Genomic DNA, 13,206 nt, shown 5'->3' with positions numbered 1-13,206 from the left:
TTTCTAATGTCTTATATGTTGTAGACACATGCTTTTGCAGAATGGAGGATGGAAGGGAGAGGAAGGCTACTCTGGTTTAGATCTCATCTACACCCAAGAGCAAGGTCAAAAGTAACCTGGTAGACATTCTGCAAAATATGGAAGATCTTTGGAGGTTTTTTTAAGTAGAATTTTTTTATATTCTGTGATCATAATTTATAATCTTCTTCATCGGGTTGGCTCGAAAATAGGAGGTAGGTGAGAAAGTCCCTGACTTCAACTTCTAGGGGAATTAGATGAGTGGCTAAAGTAAAACACTTCAGAGCTCTGGCCCCGTTTTTTTTGGTCCTATAGATTTAGAGATTAGAATCTCTCCTAAGAAGATTCACGTGGACCCGTTTGCCTTCTGCTCTCTGCTCTCCATCACTGCACCAGCCCCACCTTCCACCACCAGTCTCCAGCTTCCCACCCTCCCTTAGGAGCAAAGTGTGGAGGTTGATCAGCCGAGTATGTATCAGGCACCAACACCCTTGTGAGATCAGCTTCACACATAAGCATGAGTGAGAGAAGAAGTAACATAAACATTATCCCTACTCTCAAAGACCTTATGAGAACATACATGAATCAAAGATTCTGCTCCTGTATAGCAAGCAGCTTTTTTTACCTTTTATACAAACCTCACCTTATTACAAGTGACTGGCTAAAAGTGCTGCTCAGAAGGAGTCTACATTTTACACTAAATGTCAGTGAAAAACAGAGCCGTTATTGATGACCACTGCTTGCTGTGGGCCCAGGATGGGAGAAGGTTGGCATGCAAGTGTTGACATCCTTACACTGTATAGTAAGTATTAAAAAAAACAATGAAGTGTTAGTGTGATACAGATGACAGAAGTGAAATTGAGACAGGTTTGGTATGAGCAGTTGTCTGGGTGCACCTTGGAACTGAGCTGGAAGGATCAGTGAAGAGGTGGCAGGAGCATTTTGGCTGGGGGTACATCCGGGCAAAGGCCCAGAGTTGAGGAGAGAGATGGAGGAGGGAACAGCTGAGGTGAGCCTGGCTGAGAGAAGGGCCACTGGAAGAGAGGTGGGAGATCGAAGGGGAAGGTGAGGCAAGAAGATGTGAGGAACAGGGCAGTGACCCTAGAGCTTCCAAGGTCACAAGGAGCTCCCTCCCTGCTTGCTGGCCATGACCACGAAGACCAAGCCTGGGCCTGAGGTTCTCTGAGGGCAGAGCAGCTACATCTGGATATAATAAACTTTAAATAACAAAAGCTCTTGAGTAAAATGTCAGTTTTCTCCTATTCTTGCTAATTGATGCTGTGTGTGGTTCTTGTCTTTTCTTCCTGACTGTTACATAAATACATTTAAAAGCACAGCTGGATTCCTGTAGCCCTTCTACAGCAACTTACAAATATGCAAAATGTCAGGGATAGCCCCCTCCCATTTTTCATGCAGCACAACTGTGCAAAGAACAGCTAATAAAGTTCTGCTGGGTTCTAACTCGTGGTGACTCTGTGACTGGGGCAAATGCAGTGATGTGTGGATGGGAAATGGGAGAAAAATGGCAGCCATCATCACTGCCCTGTCCTGGGGCAAGCCTGGAGCTGCTCATACCTTGTATTCTTCCTAGCTTTTTTACACCTCTGATTCTGGAAGTTTTAAAGGAAAAAAAAGGAGTACATTAAAGGAAAAAAAAACCATTAGGATATTTCCTTATAGTTTCTCTTTGTTTAGGCATCTGTCTCATGGGCACATGAGGTTAATGGTATCTAAGTATTTGCTGATGTCATAACATTTTTGTGTTTCAGGACATAGTAGGTAGTGTGGTTGAAAGCATGAGGTTTGGAGCCAGGCTGCTTGGTTTTGAATCCTGGCTCCTCCACTTTTAACTTTTTGGCCCCTCACTTTTTGAAAATTAGGATAGTAATGATACTTGCTTCTAAGGTTACTGTGAAGATTAAGTGAAGGTCAATGAAATGATGCTTATAAAGTGCTGATAGAGTGCCTGGTACATCATAAGTGTTCAGAAAGTGATCACACTCATAATTTAGGGTTTTCATTTGTGGAGAGGGAAGATGGTACTATAATATGGTAATAGGATCAGTGCCTGCACTTAATTGGTGGATTCTAGGCTCAGCTCTGCCACTAAATTGTGTGACAAGCTCTCTAGGCCTTAATTTTTTTCATCTGTTGGAGGGTCCAGTAATCCCTTATCTCCCTCACAGGGATTTGGGGTCAAATGTGACCATGAATTGCCTTGAAAAGTCCAAAGCAGCTCACAGATGCCAAAATGCATTGCTGCTGCTATTGCCAGGCAGCTGCATCTGGGAGTGTCTCCCTGTGCACTAGGTGGAACCTCAACCTGGACAGGGGAGGATTCTTAACTCTGATCAAGAAGAATTCTCGAACATGTCGCATGAGTGTCAGTAAGGAATTCATTAAAGTGAGTAGTAGAGAATGGCAGCAGCTGTGCAGGCAGCAGAGAGCAAGGAAGAGCAGAGGGAGGAAAGGGAAGTTCATTGAACTCCTGCTTGGCACAGGGCAAATCCCTAGCCAAGATGGAGTCCCTCCTGTTTTTAGTACAGTATTTATATCTCGGCATTTTTCTTCATACGCAGGAAAAATTAATCATGAAGCTTGTCCTATGTCCCTGCCCTACCTCACTGTTATTGCAGGAGTGGTGGTAGTGGTTAAAGATGATATTGATAAAAATGGGTCCAATTTTAAATGTAAAAAGCATTAGGTATGATTTACTCACAGCAGTCAAGCATATTTCCTTTATCTTTGTTGAAGTAAAATAACATCTCAGGTTTTCTTCCTCCTAGAAACCTTGGAGAGCTGATAGACCGGTTTGTGGTTGATTTCAAAGCCCAAGGGCCACCTAAGCCCAACACTGATGAAGGAGGAGCCGTGCTCCCCAGCTGTGCCGACCTCTTTGTCTACTACAAGAAATGCATGGTGCAGTGCTCTCAACTCAGCACTGGGGAGCCCATGATTGCTCTGACCACCATTTTCCAGAAGTACCTCCGAGAATATGCCTGGAAAATCCTCTCTGGCAACCTGCCCAAGTGAGTCCTATTCTTCTTGGTCTGAGTGTTGAAGTAAGGTTCTGAATATCTAAATATGGAAATCTTTAAAGAGGTCCACTCTGAAGTTGTTTACGGGACTGCTAAGAGTATCAGGGAGGAAAACACCCTTAGCCTTAGTGCATTCCCAAGGGTCTGAGCTATTTCCTCTCCAATGGGATTCCATAGCTGATCAGGACCATTAGAGGAAATGCCCACACTAGCTGCCAGCATAGGTCAGATCCTAACCACATTGGGTTCAAAGGAGTCAGTCCCATCATATATATATTAAATATACATGGATTTAACCATGGGTATTTGGCAAAAAAAAAAGTGGGGTGGTGGTGGAAATAAATAGCATGCACAATTTCATTCAGGCCCATTCAGTGAGGGTGTGCCCTGGGAAGAGTAGATGGGAGGCATGAATCTACTTTTCCCTCAGCCGATTACATTCCAGAGTCTCTCTTAGGACATATGTATCTTACCATGCTGAATAGAGTCTAATGTGGTGGAATCTGGGGGGAAACGGGAGCACAGAACAGCTCCCAACCACAGTGACTTCACTGTATTATTCTGGGGCATTAGAATATTGTTATATTGCTTATTACTTGAAATAAATGGATTGTTCAACCAGAGTTTTAGAGATGTTTTGGTTATGTGGCAGTTTCAGTTGTAGGAGAACATGATCTAAAGTAATACCTCAGAATTTAGTATTTATGAATCATCCCCATGGTGAAATTCAACAATTCTGAAATTAGCTTCAGTCATTGTCACTAAAATGTGTCAATAGAGTTTTACATTATTTGGAGGAAAGAAAATAAAATCCCTATGCTCTGAAAGATTTGAAGCAACACATGATCTGCACCAGTGAGATTTCTTTGACTATGATAAAACTTGTTTCTAAATTTTGAATAACTTTTGTCCTGATTATCTAAGTAATACAAGGTCATTTTAGTTTAGAAAACACAGAAGAGCACAAAGACAACAATAATAATTTTCTGTTATCTCACCACCCAGAGAAAACAAGTTTAACTTTTTGGTACATATTTTTCTGCTCTTTATTTATATATGATGTGTGGGATTGTATGCTTTTGTTTGTTTGACAGAATTAGAACTACACTGCTTATAGTTTTACATCCTGCTGCTTTCACTTAACTTCACCCTGCAAGCATTTTCCCATGTGTGTAGTCAGTGTAACATCAGGAAACAAATGGTGTCCTCAGCTGGGATGGAAGCAGTAGACAGGTGAGAGGAACCAGCAGTGTACCCAGCTGGGATGGCCTCAGCTGGTGTGCTCAGCTGGAATGGAACCAGGACCCAGGCGAGAGGAACCAGCAGAAGATTCTGAAGCATCCACATACAAGTGGGTAGTTGTTACTACTTTACACACACTTGATAGCTGAGGCTATGACAAAGGGCTGCCCCACAGATACTGTAGTCATAGAAGGCCACAGGCAGTGCCAGGACTCCACTGAGGCAGAGGGAGCAGGAGAACTTAGTTATTACTCAGAACCTCTCTGACTTCCTGCTGCGTCTCCCCGTGGCTGCACCCAACAGGAGGCCAGGGAGCCAGGATGCCTGGGTCGTAAGTCTGTCAACATCAGTTCCTAAGCCGTAGAGAAAGGAAGAGTGGAGCAGAGAATGGGTCTGGGAGAACGGTCCCATCATATGTGTACCGAACATACATAGAACAGAAAGCCGTCAGCACTGGGGACAGTAAATATTCACCCTAGCACTATTGATGAAGCCACAATAATGCAACATACCGAGCACCTTCTCAGCTTCCGAGGTTCTTATCGATCATTCTCTTACTTGATCATTCAAGTTGGGTTCACTGTTATGGTATTTTAAATAACAATCAGAAAAACAACCTTGAACAGCAGTAGAATTTCTGGGTCAAATAGTCTGAACATTTTTTTAAAACTCCTGAAAAATACCTCTAGAAAAGTGGTGCAATCTAATGCTCCTAACCCACAGTGGAAGAGAGTGCCTGCGTCCTCATGGGTCTGGGGGAATAGCCTTAAGTGCTGGAAATTAAGATGATTTCCAGTCTTTTATTACCAGTAAGACTGGGCAGGTTCAGGGCTTTTTGGCTATTTTAGTTTTTTATTTAAGGAGAAATGTCTTTCATTTTTAAGTAAAATGTCATTGAATTCTGTCTCCTTTAAAAGACACAATCTCACCATTGAAATAACAGGAAGTTTTTTTGTGTGTTTTTTTTTGAGAGGGCATCTCTCATATTTATTGATCAAATGGTTGTTAACAACAATAAAATTCTGTATAGGGGACTCAATGCTCAATGTACAATCATTAATCCACCCCAAGCCTAATTCTCGTCAGTCTCCAATCTTCTGAAGCATAACGAACAAGTTCTTACATGGTGAACAAGTTCTTACATAGTGAATAAGTTCTTACATGGTGAACAGTACAAGGGCAGTCATCACAGAAACTTTCAGTTTTGATCACACATTATGAACTATAAACAATCAGGTCAAATATGAATATTTGTTTGATTTTTATACTTGATTTATATGTGAATCCCACATTTCTCCCTTATTATTATTATTATTATTTTCTAATAAAATGCTGAAGTGGTAGGTAGATGCAAGATAAAGGTAGAAAACATAGTTTAGTGCTGTAAGAGGGCAAATGTAGATGATCAGGTGTGTGCCTATAGACTAAGTATTAATCCAAGCTAGACAAGGGCAACAAAACATCCACGGACGCAGAAGATTTCTCTCAAAACAGGGGGGCTGAGGTTCTAAGCCTCACCTCTGTTGATCCCCAGTTTCTCACCTGACGGCCCCCCTGCGACTGTGCCTGTCTTAGATTGTTCCTCCCTTGAGGAATCTTACCCGTCTCTGGCTAACCAGTCATCTTCCGGGGCCATACAGGGAAATGTAAAGTTGGTAAGTGAGAGAGAAGTAATATTGTTTGAAAAGGTTAGCTTTTTACTTCTTTGCAGATTTATGCCCTGTGCCCTGTGGCTCTTATGCCCAGCATTTGTCTTGAGGTATCTTTATCACTTGGAAGAATTATGATACTCGGTAAATTCGATATGAGGCATGAATTCTATTTAAGGGTTGTAATTAGGAAGGAAGAAGAAAAGCTATAGTAGTAGCAGACGGAAGATAACATAGGAAGATTGATTATTTCTTTGACATATCTTCTTGTAGAGTAACTTAAGCATGTATAGGTTTTAAACTACTAATTAAATTGCGTACACACATTAACATAATAGGAATACAGTTACATAACCAAAGCAGACCTATAATTACCAGCCATCTCCAGTGAAACCAAGAAAACCAGTTAGGCACCTTAGGCATTTGTGAAAACTTATCAATGATATGGTGGATATTGTCCAACTGAACTTGAATGGTCTGAGAGAAATCAGACAAATTAAAACAACCCATTCCTGGGGACTGTTCACATCCCATATGTTCTTTTAACAGTAGATAGTCTGTAGTTGTAAGATTTAATAACAGGAAGTTTTATAACTACATTTTTACATTTTGTGAACACATGATCAGATCAGAGGAAGGGATGAGATGCTTTGTGATTTCTTAAGGCCAGTCAGGGCATTCATTGGGCAGGAACCAGGTCTTAATATTTACTTTTGTACCCTCCTCAAGCACAGCCTACAAATTCCCTTGCAGAATTTTCTTAACAGAAATAATTTGGGAACCAGCTTTTGTGCTACAGACAATTCCGAATGAGCTCTACAGATCAGGAAATGCCAAGCTAAGCAGAGAGGCTGCTCTGCACCCTTCTCTGAGTCTCAGAGTCATCATAGTTAACATGACTGATTACTGTTAGAGTTACCCTTTCCTTTTTCTTATGGTCAGAGAATTTAAACAGATGATAGTCAAGGTAAGGTCAATAGGAAAAGGAGTCATTGTATATGGGTTTGTTTGAGCCATGTCCAGCCTTTCCTTCCCCCTTTTCTTTGCCTTAAGATGTGCAGTTTCCAGTTCAGGAAGCAAGTGAGAAGTCCCAGCCTGACTGGTTCCTGTTCCTTTTCCCCAGAACCACAAGCAGCAGTGGAGGGCTGACCATCAGCAGCCTCCTCAAGGAAAAGGAGGGCTCGGAAGTAGCCAAGTTCACCCTAGAGGAGCTCTGCCTCATCTGCAGCATCCTGAGCACAGCAGAGTACTGTCTGGCCACCACCCAGCAGGTGAGCCCCCCTGGGTGACCACTCACCACCTCCTTTTTCTGAACCATCTGGGCTGCTCAGCTCATTAGGTAAGAGTATGGGCCCTAACAAGGCCATGTACAGCCTTGAGCAGACCAGTTGGCCTTCCACAGAGGAAAACTCACTGTCCAGCCAAGATGGCCCAGGCAGCCATCTTACAGAAGGGCCTTGTTAAAAGGAGACTGAGCAAGAAAGTATGACTGGTCTACTCCTGTAGTTGTGTAAGCTACTCAAAGGGCATGATGTCCTCTTGAAAGTAGGTCAGTAGCACTGTCTTCCATAAGAGAACAGCAGTAACAAGCTTAGTGGTGCGAGGGCTCAGCCTTCGGTGGTGATGAGTCACAACCAGTTATTCCATTCTCAGGAGTGTTAGGAGGCTAAGCAAAATCCTTTGGGCTTTTATGTGTCTCCTGAAATTTGCATAGCATTCTCAGTCTGCCTAGACAAACAACCATTGTTTGGATGCTGACGTTCAGGAACTGTGAAACAGGAAAGGGTGATGCCTCTACTGCTCTCCATTAGCACGAGGAATACCCAGAAGAATTTTCCATTCAGCCTTAGACATAGGACTAGAAATTCCTTTTCACACTTGGTCTAGAATTTGCCTAAGGCCAAGAGAAAGGAAATAATTGGGGAAGGTTCTGGTCTTCCCCCCTTTTTGGGTTTATTATTTATACATGTCTGGATCATGGCAAGACAGCCTTAAATTATGGTTCAGATGGTGCAGCTTGGAATGCCTGTGAGCCAAAGCAAGAATACAGGAAGCCAGATAAGACATGTTCCCCACTAAACTTCCCAATTGAGTTTAAGCTAGCCAGAAGCAGAGGCAGTAGCTTGCTCTGCTTGGAGACATGGTCACACCGAGTCACACAGGGAATGATCTGTAAAGGTGTGGCCTCAGAGCCAGAGACAATCACTTAACCCCAAGAACTCCCAGTGCAGGAAGGCACCATCTGTGAAGACCTTCAAGGCAAGGGTCCCTGAGTTTTTTGATGAAGAAACACTATTTTGTGAGTTAGAGAAGGACATATATAAATATAGTATTTTAACAGTAAAAAAACATGGTACCAAAAAAACACTATAAAGATAAAACTCTTAATCCCATCACCCTCAAATAAACAATCAGCAATATGGAGTATGTTCTCTCAGTCTTTTTTCATGCACATAGTTTTGTGGGCTATAATCTTTTTTTCTTTTTTGGTATCATTAATCTACAGTTACATGAGGAACATTATGTTTACTAGACTCCCCCCATCACCAAGTCCCCCCCACATACCCCATTGCAATCACTGTCCATCAGCGTAGTAAGATGCTATAGAATCACTACTTGTCTTCTCTGTGTTGTACAATCCTCCCCGTGCCCCCACCCCCTATATAATCTCTGCTAATAGTAATGCCCCCTTTTTCCCCCCTTTTTCCTACCCACCCATCCACCCCAGTCCCTTTCCCTTGGTAACTGTTAGTCCATTCTTGGGTTCTGTGAGTTTGCTGCTGTTTTGTTCCTTTAGTTTTTTTCTTTGTTCTTACACTCCACATATGAGTGAAATCATTTCATACTTGTCTTTCTCTGCCTGGCTTTTTTCACTGAGCATAATACCCTTTAGCTCCATCCATGTTGTTGCAAATGGTAGGATTTGTTTTCTTATGGCTGAATAATATCCCATTGTGTATGTGTACCACATCTTCTTTATCCATTCATCTACTGATGGACACTTAGGTTGCTTCCGTTTCTTGGCTATTGTAAATAGTGCTGCAATAAACATAGGAGTGCATATGTCTTTTTCAAACTGGGCTGCTGCATTCCTAGGGTGAATTCCTAGGAGTGGCATTCCTGGGTCAAATGGTATTTCTATTTTGAGCTTTTTGAGGAACCTCCATACTGCTTTCCACAATGGTTGAACTAATTTACATTCCCACCAGCAGTGTAGGAGAGTTCCGATTTCTCCACATCCTTGCCAGCATTTGTTGTTGTTTGTCTTTTGGATGGTGGTGATCCTTATTGGTATGAGGTGATATCTCATTGTGGTGTTAATTTGCATTTCTCTGATGATTAGCGATGTGGAGCATCTTTTCATGTACCTGTTGGCCATCTGAATTTCTTCTTTTGAGAGGTGTCTGTTCAGATCCTCTGCCTATTTTTTATTTGGATTATTTACTTTTTGTTTGTTGAGGTACATGAGCTCTTATATTTTGGATGTCAACCCTTTATCGGATATCATTTATGAATATATTCTCCCATACTGTAGGATGTCTTTTTGTTCTGTTGGTGGTGTCCTTTGCTGTCCTTTTCAGCTTGATATAGTCCCACTTGTTCATATTTACTTTTGTTTCCTTTGCCCAGGAGATACGTTCATAAAGAAGTTGCTCATGTTTATGTTCAAGAGATTTTTGCCTGTTTTTTTCTAAGAGTTTTATGGTTTCATAACTTTCATTCAGGTCTTTGATCCATTTTGACTTTACTTTTGTGTATGGGGTTAGACAATGATCCAATTTCATTCTCTTACATGTAGCTGTCCAGTTTTGCCAACACCAGCTATTGAAGAGGCTATCATGTCCCCATTGTAAATCCATGGTTCCTTTGTCATATATTAATTGACCATATATGTTTGGGTTAATATCTGGACTCTCTATTCTGTTCCACTGGTCTGTGGGTCTATTCTTGTGCTGGTACCAAATTGTCTTGATTACTGTGGCTTTGTAGTAGAGCTTGAAGTTGAGAAGCGAGATCCCCCCTGCTTTATTCTTCCTTCTCAGGATTGCTTTGGCTATTCAGGGTTTTTTGTGGTTCCATATAAATTTTTTAACTATTTGTTCCAGTTCATTGAAGAATGCTGTTGGTATTTTGATAGGGATTGCATTGAATCTGTAGATTGCTTTAGGCAGGACGGCCATTTTGACAATATTAATTCTTCCTAGCCAAGAGCATGGGATGAGTTTCCATTTGTTAGTGTCCTCTTTTAATTTCTCTTAAGAGTGTCTTGCAGTTTTCAGGGTATAGGTCTTTCACTTCCTTGGTTAGGTTTATTCCTAGGTATTTTATTCTTTTTGATGCAATTGTAAATGGAATTGTTTTCCTGATTTCTCTTTCTGCTAGTTCATCGTTAGTGTATAGGAAAGCCACAGATTTCTGTGTATTAATTTTGTATCCTACCACTTTGCTGAATTCAGATATTGGTTCTAGTAGTTTTGAGGTAGAGTCTTTAGGGTTTTTTATGTACAATATCATGTCATCTGCAAATAGTGACAGTTTGACTTCATCAATCTGGATGCCTTGTATTTCTTTGTTTTGTCTGATTGCTGTGGCTAGGACCTCCAGTACTATGTTGAATAAAAGTGGGGAGAGTGGGCATCCCTGTCTTGTTACCAATCTTAGGTGAAAAGCTTTCAGCTTCTCACTGTTAAGTATGATGTTGGCTGTGGGTTTGTCATATATGTCCTTTATTATTGAGGTATTTGTCCTCTGTACCCATTTTGTTGAGAGTTTTTATCATGAATGGATGTTGAATTTTGTTGAATGCTTTTTCAGCATCTCTGGAGATGATCATGTGGTTTTTGTCCTTCTTTTGTTGATGTGGTGGATGATGTTGATGGATTTTCGAATGTTGTATCATCCTTGCATCCCTGAGATGAATCCCACTTGATCATGGTGTATGATCCTCTTGATGTATTTTTTAATTCAGTTTGCAAATACTTTGTTGAGTATTTTTGCATCTATATTCATCAGGAATATTGGTCTGTAATTTTCTTTTTCAGTGGGGTCTTTGCCTGGTTTTGGTATTAGAGTGATGCTGGCTTCATAGAATGAGTCTGGAAGTATTCCCTCCTCTTCTATTTTTTAGAAAACTTTAAGGAGAATGGGTATTATGTCTTCTCTATATGTCTGATAAAATTCAGCAGTGAATCCATCTGTCCTGGGAGTTTTGTTCTTGGATAGGTTTTTGATTACCGATTCAGTTTCATTGTTGGTAATTGATCTGTTTAGATTTTCTGTTTCTTCCTTGGTCAGTCTTGGAATGTTATATTTTTCTAGAAAGTTGTCCATTTCACCTAGGTTTTCCAGCTTGTTGGCATATAGATTTTCATAGTATTCTCTAATAATTCTTTGTATTTCTGTGGGGTCCATCATGATTTTTCCTTTCTCGTTTCTGATTCTGTTGATGTGTGTAGATTCTCTTTTTCTCTTAATAAGTCTGCCTAGGAGGTATCTATTTTGTTTATTTTCTCAAGAACCAGCTCTTGGTCTCATTGATTTTTTTTTCTGTTGTTTTATTCTTCTCAATTTTATTTATTTCTTCTCTGATCTTTATTATGTCCCTCTTTCTGCTGACTTTGGTCCTCATTTGTTCTTCTTTTTCCAGTTTCAATAATTGTGACTTTAGACTATTCATTTGGGATTGTTCTTCCTTCTTTAAGTAGGCCTAGATTGCTATATACTTTCCTCTTAGAACTGCCTTCGCTGCGTCCCACAGAAGTTGGGGCTTTGTGCTGTTGTTGTCATTTATCTCCATATATTGCTTGATCTCTTTTAATTTGGTCATTGATCCATTGATTATTTAGGAGCATGTTGTTAAGCCTCCATGTGTTTGTGAGCCTTTTTGTTTTCTTTGTACAATTTATTTCTTGTTTTATACCTTTGTGATCTGAGAAGTTGGTTGGTAGAATTTCAATCTTTTTGAATTTACTGAGGCTCTTTTTATGGCCTAGTATGTGGTCTATTCTGGAAAATATTCCATATGCACTTGAGAAGAATGTGTATCCTACTGCTTTTGGGTGTGGAGTTCTGTAGATGTCTGTTAAGTCCATCTTTTCTAGTGTGTTGTTCAGGGCCTCTGTGTCCTTACTTATTTTCTGTCTGGTTGATCTGTCCTTTGGAGTGAGTGATGTGTTGAAGTCTCCTAAGATGAATGCATTGCATTCTATTTTCTCCTTTAATTCTGTTAGTATTTGTTTCACATATGTCGATGCTCCTATGTTGGGTGCATATATATTTATAATGATTATATCCTCTTTTTGGACTGCCCCCTTTATCATTATGTAGTGTCCTTCTTTATCTATTGTTACTTTCTTTGTTTTGAAGTTTATTTTGTCTGATAGAAGTACTGCAACACCTGCTTTTTTCTCCCTATTATTTCCATGAAATATCTTTTTCCATCCTTTGACTTTTTGTCTGTGTATGTCTTTGGGATTGAAGTGAGTCTCTTGTAAGCAGCATATAGATGGGTCTTGCTTTTTTATCCATTCTGTTACTCTGTGTCTTTTGATTGGTGTATTCAGTCCATTTACATTTAGAGTGATTATCAATAGATATGTACGTATTGCCATTGCAGGCTTTGGATTTGTGGTTACCAAAGGTTCAAGGGTAGCTTCTTTACTATCTAACCATCTAACTTAACTCTCTTATTAAGCTGTTATAAACACAATCTGATGATTCTTTATTTCTTTCCCTTATTCCTCCTCCTCCATTCTTTATATGTTAGGTGTTTTATTCTGTACTCTTTTGTGTTTCCTTTGACTGCTTTTGTGGATAGTTGATTTTATTTTTTGCCTTTAGTTAGTATTTGGTTGGTCTGCTTTCTTTGGTGTGATTTTATTTTCTCTGGTGACATCTATTTAGCCTTAGGAGTACTTCTATCTAGAGCAGTCCCTGTAAAATATCCTGTAGAGGTGGTTTGTGGAAGGCAAATTCCCTCAACTTTTGCTTGTCTTGAAATTGTTTAGTCCCTCCTTCATATTTAAATGATAATCATGCTGGATCCAGTATTCTTGGTTCAAGTCCTTTCTGTTTCATTGCATTAAGTATATCATGCCATTCTCTTCTGGCCTATAACGTTTCTGTTGAGAAGTCTGGTGATAGCCTGATTGGTTTTCTTTTGTAGATGATCTTTTTTATCTCTCTGGCTGCCTTTAATACTCTGTCCTTGGCTTTGATCTTTGCTGTTTTAATTATTATGTCTTGGTGTTGTCCTCCTT

General features: G+C 40.3%; 1 protein-coding gene and 1 long non-coding RNA gene across 2 annotated transcripts in view; one reads left to right on the top strand and one right to left on the bottom strand.

Annotated features, from left to right (window-relative positions):
- Positions 1–13,206, bottom strand: part of LOC140849063 (uncharacterized) — a 74,372-nt gene that overhangs the window by 6,721 nt on the left and 54,445 nt on the right. The window lies entirely within an intron of this gene.
- The window catches only part of VPS53 (VPS53 subunit of GARP complex), a 178,146-nt gene that overhangs the window by 113,083 nt on the left and 51,857 nt on the right, over positions 1–13,206 (top strand). Inside the window, exons 14-15 of the mRNA XM_037022830.2 lie at positions 2,805–3,047; positions 7,071–7,218. Of these exons, the coding sequence (XP_036878725.2) occupies positions 2,805–3,047; positions 7,071–7,218 (391 nt within the window). The remainder of the gene's footprint in view (positions 1–2,804; positions 3,048–7,070; positions 7,219–13,206) is intronic.

Source organism: Manis javanica, chromosome 4 (genome assembly GCF_040802235.1).
Source record: "Manis javanica isolate MJ-LG chromosome 4, MJ_LKY, whole genome shotgun sequence".
Lineage (NCBI taxonomy): Eukaryota > Metazoa > Chordata > Mammalia > Pholidota > Manidae > Manis > Manis javanica.
The sequence above is the reverse complement of the archived record's forward strand: the minus strand, read 5'-3'. Positions and strand labels throughout refer to the sequence as shown.